General features: G+C 39.0%; 1 protein-coding gene across 3 annotated transcripts in view; it reads left to right on the forward strand.

Annotated features, from left to right (window-relative positions):
- The first annotated feature begins 208 nt into the window (after nucleotides 1–208).
- Nucleotides 209–23,530, forward strand: part of acsl3b (acyl-CoA synthetase long chain family member 3b) — a 49,584-nt gene continuing 26,262 nt past the window's right edge. For 2 of the 3 annotated variants that reach the window (XM_057856637.1, XM_057856638.1), the window contains exons 1-4: nucleotides 209–430; nucleotides 8,778–9,233; nucleotides 18,826–19,003; nucleotides 19,081–19,190. In XM_057856637.1, the coding sequence (XP_057712620.1) occupies nucleotides 8,883–9,233; nucleotides 18,826–19,003; nucleotides 19,081–19,190 (639 nt within the window). In that variant the 5' untranslated portion in view covers nucleotides 209–430; nucleotides 8,778–8,882. Of the gene's footprint in view, nucleotides 431–8,777; nucleotides 9,234–18,806; nucleotides 19,004–19,080; nucleotides 19,191–23,530 lie in introns of those variants that run through there. The other variant, XM_057856639.1, reaches the window with a different exon arrangement.

Here is a 23,530-nt window from a genome sequence, read left to right on the forward strand (position 1 = left end):
ACAATTTTTGCTTGATATTCGAAATTTAAAAAATGGCAGTTGAGCCAATTTTTTCATGGCTCTTCGAAATAAACGACTCCCTCCGAAGAACCACCCTACCATTTATGCTTTTGTCTCTGACAAATTGACCGATAGTAACCCCACTGACGTCCCTGCTTCCCAGAGCACGCGCCACCTCCGGTCCTCCAATCAGAGGCGGCGACACACTCTGACATCATCCACTGTCTTCCGGGCTGTGAACGCTACCCCGGTTGGCGTTAAAATGTACCTTTTTACACAATTTTATTCGTCTTTCCTGAAATACTTGAAATACTGACTTAAAGTCCCATATACAGAGCGTTTGGACAAGGTCAACATTATGTCAGAACTACGCGCAGAAGGATAGCAGCACCTGAATCAATCCGGCAGAAGCGCAGCCGTAGCGGATGAGGTGAGAATGTATTAAAACGCCTTGCAGATGTTACCGATTGTTAGCTACCGAGATGCTAAATCACGCGGCATTCCACAAAATATAACTGTAGCTATCCCAGAATAAAACCGGCGCTCACGTGGACTTAATCATATTCACGTCTTAGATTTTATTACAACAACTGCTGCTGTGAGTATGCATGGAAATCAAATAATTATAAAATCAAAAAGCTTCCCCTTTTTCCCGGTGTCTGAGTCATCAGCGAATCCGAAAGCTCGTTTTTTAAAACAATTTTATTTCATTTTACGTAGTTTCAGGCGCTTTGTGTTGTAGTTTTAACCCAAAACCCCGTTGCTCCTCGCGTTATCTGAACATATGATCTAAAATGGGAGATCTGTGTATCTGTAATTATTAAGTGTTATCTGGATGTCGTAAGGCTAAAATAATCGATGCATAGACATGAATACATTTTGACTGAACCACATTTGTTCCCTTTAGCAGAAGTAACACCCACCATTGCAGAAAGATAGTTTGCATTCTGTCAAGAGTGCTCAACTCTACTCAATATCTAGTGTTACATTCTGCTGTACACTGTTACAGTAATTGTCAAAACACCTTACTTAATAATTGAAGCCCATCTTGGCAGCACAACGAATAACAACTTTTTTTTTTGCTGTCGCATCAAGAGTAGGATCAGACTTGTCGATTGAGTTTTCCATTCATTTGTGATCAATTTTTGATTTCCTTTGTTAACCTAAGACTCTTTTGTTTTTGAGCTTTGGCTCTTTTGTCTTGGGCCTTTTGTTGTGACAGCTCACCTGAAGACTTTAGTGAAAGCCAAAACTGTTAGCCAGGTATAAGAATTTGTATGTTAGTGCTGCAACAATTAGTCAATTAACTCGAGTAATTCAAGTACTCACTTCGAATTAAATTTTGCTGCTTCAAGGATTCATTTCATCAGAGTGACGTTGTGGTGGTTTGTTTTGAAAGTGTTGCATTGCATTTAGTTGTATTAATTTGGCTGGATACAGCGCCCTCTGGTGGCAACATTGAATATGCCATAACTCGTCTAACATGGCTAAATCCAGTTGTTCCCTGTTAAGACCAACATAAGGTATGTTTTGTTTGGGCTAATATGTTTGTTTATGCATTCATTAGTTTAGAAGTATATTTAGAAGTTTTTTTTGGGACTATGTGGTGTTCGAACGATTTGTTAAGCGCTTTGTAAATAAATTTTAGCATTTATCTCATTTAAGCCAGAGGACCTTTGCTATGCAAGTTAACATGGCTCGTCTAACATGACTAAATCCAGTTGTTCCCTGTTAAGACCAACATAAGGTATGTTTTGTTTGGGCTAATATGTTTGTTTATGCATTCATTAGTTTAGAAGTATATTTAGAAGTTTTTTTGGGACTATGTGGTGTTCGAACGATTTGTTAAGCGCTTTTAAATAAATTTTAGCATTTATCTCATTTAAGCCAGAGGACCTTTGCTATGCAAGTTAGCCAGTTGTTCTTTTCTTGTACTTAGATCCTAATTAAAAAAAAAAAAATGTTCATACCGTTTGAGGCTAAGCTCAGGTATTTTAGTTTTAAATACATTTATTGCTCTTGTGAAATGAAATGGAAATTCTGCATAGTTTGAAGAAACTCTCAGGAATTTTATTTTGTATTCGCTTTTAATGCTCTTTTGAAAGTGCAATGATAGCAAGCCAAAATGAATGTTCTTACTGGCATAAGCACTTGTTTCTTTGTTTTACATCTCCTAAACTTTATTCTACAACGCATTAAATGTTCTTAATCAGATTACTCAATTATTCGAACTAACTAATCGACAGATTTATCGATTACCTAAATAATCGATAGCTGTAGCCCCAGTATATATTGAGGAAAACGAAATAAAGAAATCTAACCAAGAATAAGAAGACAAGCTGAAAGCTAGTATTTATTCTTTTTAGTTTAGGGTTGCTAGCCAATCACAGGGCTCAAATAGACAGCCATTCACACATTCACAGTCAATAAGTGAACAAGTATGCATCTTTTTGTAATGTTGGGGGAAAATCAGTGTACCTGATGCAGGGTTTACCTTAGGATTTTTTTAAGCTGTAGTGGTGGTGGTGGACTGCATCGGAGTCGGACAGCGGGCCGCGACGAAATTGTTTCATATCATGACAAATAAAAAAATTTTTTTTAAACAAATATAAGAAAACAAAATAAAACAAAGAACAAATATCTAGTTGCAAAGTTTGCATCCTGTCTGCACTTGCGTTTCCTGGATTTAAAAAAAAATAAAAATAAATTTGAGGGCTCTTTCATAACGTAAATCAGCAATGGGTGGTCCATTTATAGTCATTGTGAGGCATGGTGCCAGATAGTCCCCCTGCAGCTGGTTCCTCAGGTCTGTCTTCACCTACACAAAAAAAAACATAAAGATCTAAGACGTGAAGACACACAAGCACCTCTAATTTATATTGTACAGTTCTGAACATTTGACCAAATGTATTACTCTGTTTATTGCAGAGAAATCTGTCTCACAGTTGAAATGGGCACTGTCAACGCAATGGCCGTTGGTACAGCCCTCTCCTTTCATCAGCCTGTGATGCCATCTTTTACATCATGCTTATATGGTCTATATTCTGAAACACATTCAGTGGATTAGCCAATAGGACTACACGGTTTCAATCCTTTATTTTCAGAGAGTACATTAGTCAATTCAATTTAAATTCAAACTAAGGTGTCTTAATAGGAGTTACTTTTCTGATTGATTTAAAGTTAGTCCCTAGAATAAACTGATATTAAAAAAAAAAATACAGGTAGTCCCCGGGTTACGACGTACCCGACTTTACGACGCTGCGGTCTCGTCTGCCACTTTTTTAGTCTCATAAAAAGTACCTTATTGCACCTGCCAGTATCTTATTTTTTTCCTTACTTTATTGATATGTGTTCTGTCCATACTAGATGTGAAGTTGTTCATCTTTACAGACAGCAAACAAAGCAATTGTGCTTTTTGAAGCTTTTTACTTCCTTTTGACAATTTGTAAAGCTGCATGTGTATAACAAGATACCTCACACAAAACCATTGGTGTTCAAGCGTCCATCTAGTCTCGCCAATATGTAAATTTGGTAGATTAAACTAGCCGTATTTGCCTAACAAAAGTCTGCTATCTTAAATGCTATGAATGCTAACGTATTTACAATTTTCATTGCAAATTACTCACAGGTAACTCCACAAACTGTAGCTGTAATTCTAATTACAAATGCATACACAAACATATATTAGCTGAAACAACTTACACTGTCCTCTGGTGCTACATAAGGCTGTATCCTCCATCATTAAACAAAATACTATACCTTTGGACTTTTTGGATAGTTATTTTGGGGTACCTAAAGGGTTAATTCTGATTTACGCGGAAATTTGGCTTTCGTCGCCAGCGTAGGAACGGAACTCGTTCGTAACCTGGGGACTACCTGTAATAACTACCTGTAATAATGATGATTTGTTTCAGTGAGAGGAAAAATACTATGTCTTGTAAATTTTTGGACAAGGAATATGCCAAATTATAAACAATGAACCTTTTTCAATACAATAACTTAAGTTAAAACAATACAATGATGATTAATTAAAAAAAAAAAAAAAAAAACACCAGTTGCCATAACGATTTGGTTATTTCTTCTCCTTCGAACATGAGGGCTAAATACTTTCGGAACTGAATGGCACCTTGGAATATATAATTAACCTGAGAGACTAATTAAATATCTCTGAATGTAACAGTCTACATCATCAGAACAACAATAATACGGTAGTCTTTTTGTTACGTGACCATTCTCCTGAGTAACTTTTCTATTTCCAAAATACTCATCTGAAATTACAACTAATGACGTCCGCATATGCTAGGACGTGACGGTTCAGGTCAAAGACACACCATAAACAACTTAAACGTTACGTCAATGTCCATTTTAATTTCATTTTCACAGTTTTGAACTAGAAGTACGTTCATTAAATTAAAATACCTGTCTGTGGATTTTTCTCCTGATGTCCAACTCTGCGTTGACGTAGTCAGGCGCAAGTTTACAACAGGAGAACCGATGTGATTTTCAGAATAAGGGATCTAAAGGAACAATTTGTATCTGACGTAGGAGTGGGAACCTCAGGGCACCTCACGATATGATACGATTCGCGATACAAGGCTCACGATAACGATTATCTCACGTTATCACGATACAGCGATTATCGATATATTGGTCAGAAATATGATAGATGATATTCTACGATATAACTGTTGAAAGGGAAAAAAAAGATATTTAAAAATAGAAAAAGTACTGTTTAAGTCATTTATTAAACAGTGACACCTTTTCTGTGCAACATTGCTGTAAAATATGAATCTACTGCAAATTGTGTACCTGCACATATAGAGAAAACAAACCAAAACCACTGATATCTCTTGGAGAGATCATGATGAATGGCACCCTTAATTTCTTTAAAGTTTTAAATCTTTTTAAAAAAATAATAAATTAACAGTTCTGTCGGTGTCGGTCAGCAGTTGAGCTTGGAGTGGGGCAATGATTAAATTGGTGGGTCTTTTCTTCGTATATGACCTTTGTTGCCAATAACATTCGTTTGAGCACTTCCACTATCTGCTTCAGCATTTGAGATGTCGGACTCGGTCACAATTTTCTTCTCCTTGAAAACAACAAAATAAAACAAAAAATATTAGTTACTTAATAGCTTTTGAGTTGAAATCCAGATTTTTTTTTTTGCATTGGAAGTATTGAGTCAATTAAAAAAATATGAATTGAATGTATAGAAATTAAAAATGCAATAATTACCTATTTTTAATATGCAGGCTACATTAATTATCATGCACATCACCTTATATATCTTGGAAGCTATTCAAACCATTTTTATAGCTTATTGCATCAAAATGGCAGTAATAAATTTTGTAGTAAACTAGATGTGTTCTCAAGTGGTACTCAAATAATGTCAAATAAATCAGTAAATTCATGTAGGCTTGTTCGATATTCATTTTCATTAGGGGTGCACGATATCCATTTTTTTAAACCGATATTGATAACTTCCTGCTCCTCAAAGCCGATACCGATATCGATAACCGATAATAAATATAAGAGCTGGGAATCTTTGGGCACCTAACGATTCGATTACGATTCAGAGGCTCCGATTCGATTATAAAACGATTATTGATGCGCCCCCCTTTTTTAAAATTTTAAAAAATGTTTTGTACATTAGTTCTAAAATTGTTCAAAAATCCTCTCAGACCAAACTACTATTTCAGTATCAAGTTAACATATAACAGTAAACAAATATTCGAAAATAAGTAAATAAAAAACTCCAGTCCCCATTCTGTATCAGCTGCTTTAAACTACATTCAATTAATGTGTGAATTATCTGTTATATTTGTTAAACATGCTCCCGTCATTCATAATTTCCCTTCTGTCTAGTTTTGTCAAAGTTTTAAAACTATTTCATCATTTAAAGATAGATTCAAGACAAGATTCTGCCGATTTAGGAGTACTTTAGATAAAAAGTTAATTAGGTTCGCTACAACAGAGCCTTCTAGAGAGTTCTACTGCTTTTAAGATGGCGGCTGTTTACTTACGCTGGAAAGTCTGCCATTTTGCATCTCTGTTCAATAATACAAGGTCTAACACCGACGTCGTCTGTCAATTTGCATCTAGTTCTACATATATATGATATCTACTGTAGCCGTATGTTTGTAGCAACTAGCAACTGGGCGTTGTTTGTAGCGGCTGTCAGCCGCAGTCAGGTATGATTGTTTTTTTTTTAATCTAGCGGCATGAGTTGAACAAGATATTTACTCTCGGTCCGTTCCTCATTGTGTCCCAAAGACCGTGCTGACAGTGTTTTACTTCCGCTTTACCTGGTATAATTTAATAATCAGAATTTGGATATTTGTGAATCGTTCTCGAATCTTCCACGGCCGAATCGCGAATAATCTAAGAATTGGAAATTTCGCACACCTCTAATAAATATATAATTTTTTGAATGTATATTCACCCGAGTTTTTGAACACCTGGAGGTTAAAAAAACAAAAAAAAATAGGTGTGGATTCAACACAGATTTTTGCCTTTGAGCTCACCAGATTTTTCATAAAGACATGAACAAAACAAAGACAAGAACAGTCTTGACTTCAAATAAAGTGCCAATATTTATTTTTTCAAATAAATATAATTTGAGTCAATCACAATCAATTAGTCAATATAATTGAAGATGTGTTTCTTGACTAATGAGCACTGAACTAAAACATAAACCCAACTGGTATTGTGCTTTATCATCAGATAAAAATATTTGGTGCTACAGGAGAGGAGACAGTTGTGGTCTTTGTCCATGGAACAACTTTCTTAACCTGGGAGACAGGTTAGGACAGCAAGCCTATCAATAACCAAAAGGCCTCTCAATAACTTGCTAACTTATAACTAACACTTTAAAATGCAAACATTATATAGTAAGGTTCATCACTCATAACAAAAATGTAGTGGAGCAAAAAGGATTAATGGCTTTCCTTATAATAATCAATATCAATCTTTAAAACACCATCGAAGCGATTGTCATCTTTTCAGTGGCTTATTAAGATGTGTTTCTCGCTAGCCGTGCGGCACACTTGGGCGTGACGTCACAGAAAGGGAGCGCTTGATTTACATACGCACACATCCCAATCCACCGACACCGTGCATAAAATATTACAGTACATGTACTGCCCAAAACAGTGTGTTACGCTTCTGCACTGCCCGACAGCCATCTAAAAATGAATGCACTTCCATAAACCACAAGGCTTGGTCTTTTCTTGCTTTTATGGGAAGACACTTGTCTTAATATTGTGAAAGTACAACAGAAAAATACACATATTCAATACTCAATATACAACAAACTGCACAATACAGTTATATACACAACTATTATATGTAAAGCATAGCACACTAGCTTGAGCTACTAGCCTTAAGAATTGGCTGGCTTCTATAACACAACAACTTATGAAGTTCTGTACATATGACCCTTCACCACAGAAGTAAACATATATTGCAAATCCATATGTTATATTAAACATAAAATACTTACTGACATATATTTCCGAGGCGGAAAGCATTCACAATTGTCAATGCTACCGCTAGACACCGCACTGTGTAAGTGAATGAGCTTGTGAGCAAAACAAAAAATAGATGCAGCGAATTATTCTGACCGGCAGGTGGCAGCAGCAATGCCCCGCAAATGGTCAACTGATTTCCCATACCGGTGGGTAGCGCAGCACAGTACATACAGTATTATCGGTCCTATTAATAATGTTATTGGATTTATTGGGATGACGTCATAATTCCTATTATCGGACCAATAATTATGGTGCACCAGTAATTTTCATCCAGTTTAGGGTCCTGGTTTATTTTATAACACTCAACACCAAATGTCATCAAAATAATACATGTAAATTAAAAAATCAATTACATTGCAAAACTTTCTTACCTCAAGTGATGAAAGCGAAGCAGTGAAGAAATCCGTGTCCACTTCTTCACCAGCTGCCAGTGAACCTTATTTTTGTTAGACAATTCTCGCATACAGCAAAGTCCTTGTTCACCTTACTTCCTTTCTTTCTTGTTAGTGTAAAATCTAAAGTGTGTCCACATGTGTGATTTGTGGCAATATTTTTGTCACTTTAACTTCTACCGTTCCCACAAAGCTTTTTTATTTTTTTCAACCCACTTGGAGCTTCCTCTCTTCTTCTCTAGACAACTTGTGCGCACTTTACCTTCACCGCCACTCTTGAGCGCCCCTAGTGGACCGCCAAGGAATTGCTCAACAAACATTGAGCAGTTTACAGCATCCAATGTCCAATATGTCAAATAAAAGTATCAATACTTGGCGGGAGCATATCGATAACTGATCGGGTTGCAAAATATCGCGATATATCTCTGTATCGAGATATTGTCACACTCTTAATCTGACGTGCTATATCAGACGACTTTTACGGCAATTAGTGCATAAATAATTAGTCAACAGTCAATTCACAGTCAATAAATGAACTATTATGCATCTTTTTGGAATGTTGGAGGAAATCAGAGTACGAGATGGATGTTAGTATTGTTGCCTTAGAATCCATTTCCCCAATAATCCTGCATATTCCCGTTTTGTAATATGGACACACGGAGGACTCACGGAGCCTTGAGCTCCTATAATAGATGTTGCTGACCAAGATAAGGGGATAAGAATAGATCCGAGGTGGGCTTCAGGCACCAAGGGATTCATCCCCCACTGTCTGCGGAATCGTATCGATTTTGCGATTTCTCAATTTTGGCTGACACAGCCTGCATTTTTTTCTAAGGTTCAGGTTTCTGTGTTGCAGGTCTGGTTTGCTCACTTGCTGAGAGCAACCACAACATCCAGCCTTCTGTCCATTTTTGCAGACATCTCCTTGTCTACTTCTATTTAAGCGTCTTTTCCTCTCACGATGAAGCTGAAGGAGGACATCAACCCCTTGCTCCTGCAGGTTTTCCGCTCTGTGGTCTGGGTCTACTCTGTGATCACCTTTATACCCTGGTACTTCCTGTCCGGGGCCGGCACCAACTTGGAGCGGGCACGCCGTATTAAAGCGCGCTCGGTTAGCGGACACCCAGCGGGTCCGTACCGGGCCATCAACAGCCAACAGGAGCTGGCGGCGTGGCTGCACCCTGGTGTGGACACTCTGGATAAAGTGTTCGAATATGCAGCCAAGAGGTTTCCTCAGAGAGACTGTCTGGGTACCAGGGAGGTTTTGAGCGAGGAGGATGAGCTCCAACCCAACGGGAAAGTCTTTAAGAAGGTGAGTGAACAATTCTTGTGTAAAGTGGAACGCTGCGTAATCTTAGCTACTTTATATTAATGTCTTTAAAGTGTTTTTCGTAAAAATATTTACTCTTCACTGTTTTATGACTAAGGGTGGCAACCTTACGATAACTCACGAAACAATACAATTTGTGATACAAGACTCACGATAACGATCTCACAATATGGCGATATAACAATTATCGATGTGTTGGACATGATAGAATTTTCCAAATTTTTCTATACAAGTAATAAAAAAAAAAAAATAAAAAAAAAGCTGTTTTCATTCTTCAGCTGTGAATTGAGTTTGTCACTGGTAGACGTCATTTGAACTAGGAGGGTGGCCGGCCCTCCCACTTCAAATGGACTGGATGTCTATGGCAGTCAATGGCAGCCAATGAGTTAATTTAGGGGCATTTCTGGGTCACTTTCAATTGATTTTTGGGCATTTAGTGGTCATTTCTTGTTGATTTTTAATTATCGAACAGGAAGTGAACCCGGAATCTCCCCAGATATTCCCACTTCTACTGCCTATCAAATAGGCAGTAGAGGTGGGAATCTTGGGGCACCCAACCATTCGATTACGATTCAAAATAGTCAAGTCGCCATTCTGTATCAGCAGCTTTAAACTACATTCAATGAATTTAATGTTGTGAATCAAATGTTAAAATTGTTAAAATTGCTCTAGTTATTACATAATTCCCCTTTGTCTACACCCAACATGTGAAAGTTTTACAAATGTTTCATCATTTAAAGATAGGTTCAGTCAAGATTTTGCCAATTTAGGAACATTTTAGATACAAAGTTCATTAGGTTCGCTCGGCAGGTTCACTACGACAGCCTTCCAGAGAAGTCTACTGCTTTAAGATGGCGGCTGTTTACTAACGCTGGCAAGTCTGTCATTTCGCGTCTAGTTATCTATACATGTGCTAACGCCGCCAAGTCTGTCATTTCGCATCTAGTTATTTTTACAGTGGTATGAAAAAGTATCTGAACCTTGTAGTGACGAGATTTGTCGTTCACTTGAGTAAACGAATCCATTCCGGTTCGTTCAGTAAAAAGATTCGTTCAAACAAATCGTTCAACGAATCGTTCGCCCCCCTCATCTCCCTCCCCGCCCAAACGAATCGTTCGGTTGCTGAACGGGAAGTGACGTTGCCGAACGAATCACCAAAGACCGCTTCGCAGTATAACTGAACGGGAAGTGACATTGCTTGGTCCCTCCCGCTCTTCCACATTGACCACTCGTCGTAGTTTCAGAAATGAGTGACAGGCGGTATCATTCTGCTTTCACAGACAGCCTCGTCTCCCTCCTGCTGCTGCAAAAGCGAGGGAGAACTTCCGCGTCGTCTGTCCTAGTTCTATGGGCTCAAAGTCATGGCTCGTGCTTGCATTTCGATTTAGGACACGGTTAAACATTTTCCTTTTGTGAGGGGAGTAGGGGGCGGGGGCGCACGGACTTTCTTTAGCAGGTTCTTGATCACACATACAATCACATATACAGCATGTTTGCTGTCACGAAAATAAAAATACATCGAAAGTTTAATTTCTGAATATGGAACGACCAACACATCATATTTACATCTCGCTCTGTTGTATTTTTGTTTTTTTGTATTAAGATGATCGTGTTGAATTTTTGCACTGGTATTAATAAATAAAATAATCCGGTCAGCTCCCCTGTCGTCCCCGCATCTCAGATCGTCAAATGCTGACGAGAAATAATTGTTTGCTCTTTACGATGTCGCCTTTCTACTCTCATTAGTCTGTTAAGAAAAATGTAGACATATTGCGACATCTCCCGTGTCCGCGTGCTTTGTTTTTGGGCGCTTGAGTAGCACATGATGGACGGATTGACATAATTTGTCAAACCAACCAACACCTGACACGAAAAAAAAAAAAAAAAACACTCGGAAAAAAATTACATGTATATACAGTTTCATTGCAAATCAGTATTATGGTGATCATATTGTTTTTTTGCACTGGTATTAATAAATAAAATAATCCGGTCAGCTCCCCTGTCGTCCCCGCATCTCAGATCGTCAAATGCTGACGAGAAATAATTGTTAGCTCTTTACGATGTCGCCTTTCTACTCTCATTAGTCTGTTAAGAAAAATGTAGACATATTGCGATATCTCCCGTGTCTGCGTGCGTTGTTTTGGGCGCTTGAGTAGCACATGATGGACGGATTGACATAATTTGTCAAACCAACCAACACCCGACACGCTGACACGAAGAAAAAAAAAATAAAACACTCGGGAAAAAAATTGACATGTATATACAGTTTCATTGCAAATCAGTATTATGGTGATCATACTAAATATTTTTTTCTGTGCACATATGAGGTAAATATCGCTGCCATGAAGCCTCCATATAGTGACAGTTCTCTGCCCGCTTCACTGCCGTCACGCGACTGCAGCTCAGCTTTTGCTTGCCTCGTAGCTACCCGTGTTTTAAATTACTGTAAATTTTGATAGTATGTCGTCATAGGCAGTCACGAGTTTGTTGAGAAAAGTACTACTCTAAACAATGCTCGCTAGATTTGTGTGGTGTTTTTGTCTGTTTGAGCAGCATTTGATAGGCTCCACGTTAACAAATATGTGACAAAGTCATTTCCTTTCATTTTCTGATTCGTTCACCGCATAGTCATTACTGGAAAATCAAGTTAGCAGCAAGCTAGGTCAGGAACCGGAGGACCGAGTCACTGAACGGGAAGTGACAAAACTCAGTCTTGCCCCCCTGCCTGCACGCTGGCTGCTTATTGGCCACACGTGGACGTGAGTGACAAACGCCCTGATTCTGTTTCCGCTCCCTCCCCTGGCCGCGATGAGGCTGGCGTCTGATTGGTCGTGTGCGATGTCATGAAGACGCTGCCGCTTGCTCAACGCCCTCCCACGCAGCGAACAAGCACCACCTTCATAGAACGAATCAGTGCAGATGATGATTAGTTCGGTCTCGTTCACCAAAACAATTCGTTCAAAAAGAACGAATCGTTCGCGACCGATACAACACTAGAACCTTGTGGAAATTCTCACATTTCTGCATAAAATCACCATCAGATGTGATCTGATCTTTGTCAAAATCACACTGATGAAAATACAGTATCTGCTTTAGCTAAAACCACCCAAACAAGTTTTCATATTTTAATGAGGATAGTATGCAAACAATGACAGAAAGGGTAAAAATAGTATGTGAACCTCTGCCTAAGGAGACTTAAAGAAAAATTGAAACCCATTTTTACAAAAAAATAAAAATAAAAAAATAAGTCAGACGTGTGCCCAATCACTGATGAGCAGTGTTGTTAATAACGGCGTTACAATATAACGGCGTTACTAACGGCGTTATTTTTTTCAGTAATGAGTAATCTAATTAATTACTTTTCTCATCTTGGCAACGCCGTTACCGTTACTGAGGCGGGAAAGGCGTGCATTACTATGCGTTACTAAGTTGGTTGAATAAAAAAAAGTCTTAGAGAAACGGACTCACGGGGACGAGAGCAGAGTAGGAGTGGGGAAGACGCCGTTGCAACCGCGATGCTAGGTGGCTCCAATAATACCTGACTGCAGCCATAGCCGACAAACTACACCCACATGACACGGTAGATATCATAGAACTAGAACATAGATATAGAACTAGATGCAAATGACAGACACTGCTGCATTGCCAACATGTTTTAAGGACTACATGCGTTTGTAAACAGCCGCCATCTTAAAGCAGTAGACCTCTCAGGAAGGCCCTGATGTAGAGATCCTTCCTAGCGAACCTAAGTAATTTTTTAAAATCTAAAATGCTCCTAAATCGGCAAAATCTTAACTTAAATCTATCTTTAAATGATGAAACAGTTTTAAAACTTACACATGTTTAAAGTAGACAGAAGGGAACTAATGCAATAACGGGAGAAATTTTAACAACTTTAACGATTGATTCACAACTTTAAATGACTTCCACACATAGCAAAGGTTACTAGCTAGTAGACATGTGCCGGTTACCGGTTTCACGGTTTACCGTGGTGTGAAAACGTCGCGGTTTCAAAACCACTAAAATTTTCCGTCATACCTTAGTACGGTATTCGCTATTTTTCATGTGCCAAAATGCAGCCGAAGTGGCTTGGTGCGGCAGCGCTCACCCTTCCCGTTTGTTGCCGTGAGTGTCAGTAACGCTATTCTGCTAAACAGCCAGCAAACCCAAAAACCAACCCTCGAAACACAAGGCGTACTTTTCTTCAATTTATTGAGCTCTCAAATCGTGGTGAAATATACAAATGAATACATTTAAAACGTTATACAATTGTATTTTTCCACATGTGAGTAGGTTCAACAGGATAGCAGTAGCACCATGAAAAAGGTCGCCAAAAACAAAACATACATTTTCCTTTCAAATTCTATATACAAACTAACTAAAACTTACAAAGACGAATGTTAGCCTAGTCTAAGCTGGGAGAGCAGCTTGGTTGACATTTTATGTCTAACAGCCGCTGAGTGAGAAACAAGCTTGAATGAAGGGGGGAGAAAAAAAATGGATCGCGTCAAAGATCGCTAATTGCGAAAGGAGGTCTCACTCCTCACTTTTTGTTTTAGATGAAACCTTGAAACCTCAACAATATTTACATTTTAACTAACTTATAAAACTAACTTATACATTTTTAACTAACTTATTAACTTATGAATTCTTTGTTCTTTTTAACACAAAGGCATGACATCATGTAGAAGAGAGTTGACACAGTGGCTGAAAATGGCGAAACTTCAGCTTCTCCCCCTCAAAAAAAGTCATACAGTACATATTTTTAATTTTATTTAGAAGTGTTCTTACTTTTTTATAGCAATTATTTTGTTCTTGCTCTATTATTGAGCAACTTGAGCTCTGGCTGTGGGTATAGTCTAGGTTCTATTTATTTTAATTTTATATAAAATATTTGTTATTTTTTGTTAATTTATTTATTTTCACATTAATTTATTTTCACATTATATTCATGTTCCAATTTGCAAATATGTTCTGAAAAAAAAACCTGTTCAGTGGAAAAAAGTTGTTGTTTTTTTTTTTTTAAACCCATACATCTCAAAATTTTGGAGCTATAATTGCAATACCGTGATACCGTGAAACCGCGGTATTTTTGCTCACGGTTATTGTACCGTCAAAATCTCATACCGGCACATGCCTACTAGCTAGTTATCGCAATACCCTTGTGTCTAGTTAAGTGGAGGGTAAAGAATTGGGCTAGGGCCAATTGTCCCCCAAACCCTTTAAGCTTCCTTTAAGCTTTAAGCTTAATTATCACTAGTTACTTTGCCAAGTAACTAATTACTCTTACATTCAGGTAACTGAGTTACTAACGCAATTACTTTTTGGGAGAAGTAATTTGTAACTGTAATTAATTACTTTTTTAAAGTAAAATTAACAACACTGCTGATGAGTGGTTTGAACCTGCCCTGCCTACTATACAACACACACCTGGTAAGAAAGAATTGTCTTGACGAGAAGCATTGTCTGATGTGCATCATGGCTCGGTCAAAAAAGCTGTCTGAAGACTTGCGATCAAGGATTGTTGATTTGTATAAAGCTGGGAAAGAATACAAAACCATCTCTAACACTCCGGATGTTCATCAGTCGACAGTCAGAGAAGTTGTCTACAAATGGAGACAAAGATCAGATCACATTTGATGGTGATTTTATGCCAAAATGTGAGAAATTCCAAAAAGTTCAGATACTTTTTCATACCACTGTACATGTGATATCCACCTTAGCATCATGTGGGCATAGTTTGTAGCGGCTGTCGGCCGGAGTCAGGTATTATTGTTTTTTTATTTAGCGGCATGAGTTGAGCATGATGTTTACTCTCGGCCCGTTCTTCATTGCCTCCTGATGACTGCGCTGTGTTTTAGTTCCGCTTTACATAGCATATTTCAATAATCAAAATTTGGATCTTTGTAATTGTTCTTGAATGTTCCACGGCCGAATCGCTAATAAGAATCGGAAATTTCGCACACCTCTAATAGGCAGTGACTCAAACTCAACAGGCAGTGACCCATAAATGTCTTAAAAAATCGGAAATCTAAAACCCTGGCTGCGAAAGCTGTTTTTTTTTTTTTTTTTTTTTTTTTTTTTTTTTAAATAGTGACACCTTTTGAAAACGATATATCGATTCTAAGTAGGAGTATTTTTATTTTTGTTTTAAACAGTGAGACCTTTTTAGAACGATAAATGGATTCTAAGCAGGAGTATATCGATAACCTTTTGGGATACGAAGTATCACAATATATCTCCATTTCGATATATTGTCACATCCCTATTCAGGGATAGACAATAAGGGAAATTAGCCACTGGCTTCTGGGCCAGAGGCTTTTAAAGTTCACTGGCCCCACTACTGCTGGCTCAGGTCAACATGTCAGTTATTGATGCCATTAATCATGAAAAGAACAATTTGCTTGAAAACAAGAATAACACTTTTTTTTTCAGGTACATTGAAAGAAAAGTGCAGCAAAACAGTGCAAAAGCACGAATCTAGTGCAAATAATCCTATTCCAATTCCATAATCGCATCCATAATGTTTCCATAATCACTCCAGTATATACCCTACCCACCGACGTGTCAAAACCGCATGCTCGCTGTGTGGTTCCGCCCACTTGTCCGTCATTTTGTCTCTGTATTAGCATTGTTTTCAATTGATCGAGGAATTTAAAATGCATTTCATGAAAGAGCCGGTGCTTTCTGATGCCGTAAACTCACTGGATGTGTTGCATAAAAGGCGTTATGTGGAAAAGCTTCGTTCTATACAGTCGCCAGATCCATATTTGATGCCCAAATCGATGTTTTTCGACCCACTGTCTTCGCCCTGTCTGCCTGACATCTGCTACGCTGATATTTACAATTATCTTGTCCACACAAAATCAGCCTATTCTCACGAAAATTTGAAAAACTTCAAGAGCTTGGAGGCTTATAAATACTTCGTTGCTGGTTGGGTGAAACAGTTCCTCGTCCACGAAAATTCGGCAGGAATCTATCTTGTGCTTGGAAAGGTGAGTTACGAAATTTTCAGTTCAAAATCTTTTGTTATTGCTAACATCCACTGTCAAGTCTAATGTATTTTATGTCGTTTGTCAATGGAGTTAAGGCTTTTAATGTTTATATGGTTTAGCGATAGCACTCTCACTACATACATACGTGTATGTTGTCGGCGATTAGCCTAGCAATGATCTTAATTGTGGTTATTTGTCAGCCCCGTAGACGAGGCCAGTTTCTTTCACTTGGTACCAGCTAAATATTATTAAAAAAATAACGATGGTGGAAAAAAGGGAAGTCACAAACATCTTGAATTTGAAACTATGTCGTACTACGTCGTATGTTGTCGGCGATTAGCCTCGCAATGATCTTAATTGTGGTTATTTGTCAGCCCAAAACCCTCTAAGTATATCTTAAATGCATCTTACCGGATATAAAATGACTACTACATAGTCTGTGGTGATTTTTTGGTGCCCAGTTTTCACGTCGAATTGCAGCCGTCCATTTCGCTCTCCTCTTTGGATCCCTCGGAATACGGTAAAACTTCAAGTCTCTCCTTCCATCTTCTCTGTTAGTGCAACCAACAGCCACACACACCTTCACCATTTTGATTATTAATGTTAAGGAGCAGAAAAACACGCCGTAAATAGGAGAAATGTACGTAGCCGTAACAGGTTAACACTATGTTTTGACGGACAAGTGGGCGGTACCATTCAGGCGAGCGGAGTTGTGACGTCACGTGGGTAGGGTCTATAGACAGTTCTTTCTCCATTTCCTCCTCAGTTGGCTGATTTTTGCGCCCTGATGCCCAGGTAGTGTATCCTAGCGTCTGCTTCTGGGGCCTGATTGCCACCATCTCAAAACAGCCCTCTCTGACGATAGTTAATTACCTATTTAAAAAATTGTATCATAATAATCCCAAGATATTAATAAAAATAGAAATATCATTTCAAACACTGATATAGCCTCCAGTGTGCAATGAAGTTAGTTTTAAGTTGAATATTCAATAGACATTTGCTCCAAACAGGTGTACAATGTAAAACCAAGAGGTGTAGCCTAACTCATTAAGCCTGTGGAGTACTGTCATACCATATAGTTTGAGTCCACTGGTCACATGACCAGGGAGTTTTTGCGCTAAAATGTTTAACATTTTTATAGTTTTTGTGTAACGTCGGCGTGTAACAAACTGCCGTATGGTCTCAACATTTATGTTTTCAATTCTACGGGGTGCACCAAGACACCAACCCAGAACACGTATAACCCAGCCAGAAATATGAATAAACCCAAATCGACTCCACTGACCACTTATACATATTTTACTTCTTTCAGGAAACATTCACACACAAAAAACTTTTTTTTTCTTTGGTGCTCCAGGGGGATGCGGGTCCCCAGGAGAGTCCTGTGCCTGGGTGAAGCTTTCTTGTCCCTTACCACCCTCTGGAGTCTCCCTTGGCTCGTTTGTCGTGGAAACAATTTAGAAGTCAAAGAGATGACAAAGGCAATTATGGGTAACGATTTTCAAGCTAGAGTGACTGACTCGTTATGATAATATTGTTTTCGGATTAATTATCCAGTTATGTTCATACCATAGGTTTCAGACTCGTTTAACTTTTCTCTGACTTACTTGTCTGCATATGTGGTCATTGATCTCCACACCTCACATTAAACCTCCTTTTTTGTCTCATGGTAGCGGAGCCACTTCCAGCGGTCTCGTCACTGGGGCTGAAACTTTCTCTCACTTTTCTTTTCATATTGGATTTTGCTTTCCCTCAACTCCTCTGGTGACTTTCTCTTTCTTGAGTGGTCTTCTTTTCCCCCGGTCCTTGACCGTGTGCTTGGGTTTTCAGAAACATGTCGTCGTGTAGTATAATGTTAGGTTTGTACTTAGATACTGACAATGATGGATGTCTTTACTGGCCCCACAGGGCCAGTGGTTGGAGCATTATGTTGGCCCTGACTCTTTTAAAAGTACTGTATGTCCGGGCCACCCGGCCATTGATATTGTCGACCCCTTTTATGACACTGTATGTTTCTCCCTAAAGGCTTACTTTACTCCTCTCTTAGTTTGTATCATCATAAGTCATTGCATTTTTCCTCTCTGCCTTTACTGCTGCTGTTCTGTGGCGACAGCATAATAAGGCAAACACTTGTGGGGTAGTTTATTTACAAGACATCACGCATGAGAATGATTTGCCTAAGGTTTGGGGGGCATGTTTTCCTGCAAATATTTCAAGCCTCAGGCAAAATGTGAGGTTCCACTTTAATATGCTGTTGCTAATGCTTTCTACAATTTCCATCATGGTGCAATTAATTAGCAAGCTTATGCAAACAAAAAGAACACTGGGTTGATTTTCTTCAAGAGAAAACATAAGATGTTTTGTGCAGTGACAACAGTTGGTGCAATAGTGGCAAGGAGCCTGCATGTGGCACTATTTGACTAAATATGAATAATGTGAGAACTTCAGCCATCCCCATAAACCAAATAGTGTGATCTAGTGTGAACAAAACAAAACAAAAAACAGTAATTCATCAGTTTGAACACAAAACAGTTACTTCAATACTGACTAAACAGTGTAGTTGATTGTGATATTTTCAGGTCATTCTCGGGAACTACAACTGGCTGTCGTATGATGAAACCTACCAGGCGGCCAGGATGTTCGGAAGCGGTCTGGCAGCTCTCGGCCAGAAGCCTCTGTGCAACATCGCCATCTTCTGCGAGACCAGAGCTGAGTGGATCGTGGCGGCTCAAGCCTGCTTCATGTACAATTTCCCACGTGAGTGATGTTTATTTAAGCAACGCTCTTATCGTACTCTGTCCGAATGACTTTTTTTTTTCTCCCTTATTTGACAGTGGTCACACTGTACGCCACTCTCGGACCCATGGCCATCGCCCACGGCTTGAACGAAACAGAGGTCACACACATTATCACTAGTAAAGACCTGCTGCAGAGTCGTCTCAAGGTACCTGCCTGCAGCCAATATTATATCACTACTACTTAGTTTAAATGAAATCATAGTACAACGAGTGTGTTGTTAAGACACTTTAAAGTATTCAAGTGAGTGATCTCACTCACTAGCTGACAAATAATTGGTTCCTACTATAGTGTATAGTGCTGCAAGCATTAATCGATTAACTTGAGTATAGGGCTGTCCTAAAAGATTATTATTCCCCCGATTAGTCTGCAGACTTTTTTAACTATTAGTTGACTCGTCTAATGATTTTTTTAAATGTAATTTTTATTTTTATTTATTTTTTTAATCTCAAAAATAAATTTTTGTTGACTATTTTTAATTCACAAAAACATTTTGGAACACCAAAATTATTTATTAAAGTACAACTAATAGAGGTGTGCGAAATTTCCGATTCTTAGATTATTTGCGATTCGGCCGTGGAAGATTCGAGAACGATTCACAAACATCCAAATTCTGATTATTGAGATATGTCAAGTAAAGCGGAACTAAAACACAGTCAGCGCGGTATTCGAGACGCAATGAGTAACGGACCGAGAGTAAACATCATGCTTGTCATTACCCGGGTAATGACAGTGCTCAACTCACGGCTCTGGCTCAACTGATTCTGCTAGATAAAAAATAAATAAATAAATAACTGACTGCTGCCGACAGCCGCTAACAACTACGTCCACAATATGCTACGGTAGATATCACATGTATGAAAAACTAGATGTGAAATGACACTCGGCGGCGTTAGCAACACGTATAGAAAACTAGATGCAAAATGACAGACTTGCCGCCATCTTAAAGCAGTAGACTTCCCTGGAAGGCTGCTGTAGCGGACCTTATTAACTTTTATTTTTATGTAAAATACTCCTAAATCGGCAAAATCATGACTTGAATCTATCTTTAAAACAGTTTTAAAACTTTCCCATGTCGAAAGTAGACAGAAGGGAAATTATGGAGTAACAGGAGCAATTTTAACAACTTTAACGGTTGATTCACAACATTAAATTGATTGAATGTACGTAGCTAAAACCTGCTGATACAGAATGGGGACTTGAGTATTTTATTTACTGTTTTGAACTATTAACTTCATAGTGAAATAGTGGTTTAATTAAGCCTGAGAGGGTTTTTGGACAATTTTTGTAACTAATGTACGAAACATCAAAAGCAGCTTGGGAGGGGCTGCATCAATAATCGAATCGTAGCCTCTGAATCGTAATCGAATCGTTAGGTGCCCAGACATCCCCACCACTAATAAATAACAATAATAAATTACATATAAACAATGAGGTCAAATGTTGATAGCATTAACTTGTGCAAAAGAATGGAATATAAACTTATTCACCACTCTGTGACTTCACTTTTCCAACAGGATTAAAAAAAATCTTACTTTGTCTTTGTAGTATGTTTATATCTCTCAGCATTAGTGTGAGCACCAGCAGAGTAGATACGTAAATAAATGTCACGTCTCACTGGAGTCAAGTACATGAAAAAAACTTAATGATGCACGTTGATACGACACTACGACGGAGTATTACGGCCAAAAAAGAATGAGATTAAAGTGCCTGTGACAGCATAAAAAAATCTTAAATATGTAAATTAGAATCATATTTTGAGACGATTCAACTATACAGTATACAACAGTTTGGCAAAGCGCAGATGATGAGAAATTAGTCTTTTAATCCGCCGTTTAGCCCCCCTGTCATTATAGCGCTCTAGCGTCCCCAGCTGGAGGGTGACGTCGGCAGGGTCATGATTTCATCTGATTTAGATTTCAGCCCAATCAGGGGGAAGATTCAGAATGAGGAAAAGGCCACAGAGAGAAGCAAAATGTCATGATTGTTTCAATCTCTCTACTCCAATGTTTTTACAGGATATTTTTTTTACAAGTGTTTTTCCCCCAATTGCTAAATAAATGGTATGGTCATGACAAATAATAGTTTTGTGCTAAATGGAATATGAAATATTAAAAATGCATTTATCAGGCATGAAAATCTCTCACCTTTCGGCGAAATTCGCCGTTTTGAAGTCAAAAAGGGCGACCTACGTGAATTGCGTAGATCCGAGGAGAAATTCTTTTTGGGAGGAGGGGGGGGGTCGGGAGGTTTTATTTAATTATTATTATTATCATCATGTGATTAACTTAGTACGTAAACTGAGCACTTAAGAACACAGTCAGCAAATCCTTCTAGATGCTTCGCTGACGAGAACCAATCATCGGCCCAAGCTGCGTTCCATTATTCCAAACGCGCGCACTCCTTACGCATGTACATGGAGTGCTCGGAGAGCCTTCGGTTGCATTGCAAAGCAGCGAAAACAAAAAGCAGGCCTTATCCACATCGGGGCAGACCAGAGCGCAGCATACACACTTGCCTGTATTTGCCAGCAGATTGAATTTGGTGAGTAATGGTTTCAATCGTTTTCACGTTTTGCGATATAAAAAAGTTACTGCCATTCGTTGCAGCTTGCGTTGAACACTGCCAGAGCTAGCCAAATCTCCCATGAAAAAAAATAGCTCCCGTTAAATTGGTGTCAAGCTTGTGTATTTAGCGGTAATATAAACGAAGAAACACACTGTTGAGTCAAATTAAGCGGCATTCTCTCGGATGGAGGGGGCGCCTCACATCGCTCCCGTCGTCCGCCGGAGACGCGTTATTTTCGGCTTGGATTTGAGCTGACGGCCGGTGTCGGCACAACAGCGGCCCGACGAGTGGTGGGCATGAGTCCTGCTTCTTAAAGTGATCCTCTAGTTTTAAGACAAGTAATTCTTAAAAGATACATCTTAGTATGAGTTATAATAATTTGACATTAAATCCCTCTTAATGTTTTCGTTTTAATAAAATTTGTAAAATTATTTTAACTGATTGTTCGCCATGGTTGTTGACGTCGCAGTGCTGTGACGTCACAAATCCCGCTGCCGGACTTCTCTCGACTTCAGCGTGTCATTCATTAGCAACATCTCGTCAGTTCGTCCCTTCCAATTTGAACCAGAGCGGAAAAGTGAAGAGCAGGACAGCACTGTCGGTCGTTCACAAGACGAGCAGCAAAGGCGAAATGCAGAGCAAGAAATACCTGATGAGGCAAGAGTTGGGCTAAACTTCTGGTGTACTTGCGGCAAGTGCATCTCGATGACAACGGAGCGAGAGAGCGTATGTTGTCGAGAACTCAGGTTTTTGTCAGCAGATCTTCAAGGTGAGTTATTGCGTTATCAAACTCATTCCAATATAATTGTGTAGATTGTTAGCATCCAGAGCTGTCGTATGCTTTACATACAGTACAGGCCAAAACACATTGGCATTCGTGCCTTTTTATTTTCTTGACCATTGACATTATAAACTCTCACTGAAGGCAATAAAACTATGAATGTGTGGCGAGCTAGGGAAGGATGCGGAGTATCAAACCACGGAGCTAATCCGCGTTGTTTTCTTGACATTTAGGCTGCAAGAAATAGCAATGTCTGTCTGGCATGCGACCCGCGGAAGGTAACAGTTATTTCCAGCTGTTCCCTTCACAAAGTACCCCCCCCCCCCCCAACCACACAACGTGCCAACATAATTTCCGCCGGTGAATTCTGTTATAACTTGCTACAAATGCACACGTGTGTATTGTGTACTTAGAAAAAAGGTGAAATAACTAAAAACGTGTGATATTCTAGTATCTTCAAAGTAGCCACCCTTTTCTCTGATTACTGTTTGGCACTCTTGCCATTCTCGCGATGAGCTTTCAGAGGGAGTCCCCTAAAATGGATTTTGACTTCACATGTATGCCATTCCGGCGATGAGAATTTATTGCTTTATCAATGGGGTTGGGACATTTATGTTGCATTGAATGAATTGCATTGGACGTGCTTTGATCAGTTTGAGTGGCAGCATCACTCATATTAGCTGAATACTGAACACACACTGCCTGATGAACTGACAGTAGAGGTGAATTATTAGCTTCCTCTGTGACTAGCGGTACGCCCGAAGGTTCGCCTCCCGCTGTAGCGACAGGAGCGGCTTGGGTGCTTAAGAGGGCGGCCAGAGTGTCTCGTCCGTCTCGCTTCATTGCGCGCATTTCACTCGATATCCGAGCAGGCTGAGGCTTCTTGTGCGGGAAAATAGTTGCAACAGCATTTGGTTTTAGTCTGCGCTTATATCTAGCCGCTCCGATGAGATCTTTCATTAGTTGTCATCTACTAAAATCCTCAAACGCGGTAGGAGAAAAATGGCGACAACAAAGCCTTGGTTGTTTGGGAAGATTTGCTTGTCTACAGGCATTTTCCCAAACCTTTCTCCTCTTCTTGTCAACAGGAAATTTGTGGAGACTCGCGTCACATTCCTTGTTTCCATTTGACTCGAAAT

Source organism: Corythoichthys intestinalis, chromosome 14 (assembly GCF_030265065.1).
Source record: "Corythoichthys intestinalis isolate RoL2023-P3 chromosome 14, ASM3026506v1, whole genome shotgun sequence".
Classification (NCBI taxonomy): domain Eukaryota; kingdom Metazoa; phylum Chordata; class Actinopteri; order Syngnathiformes; family Syngnathidae; genus Corythoichthys; species Corythoichthys intestinalis.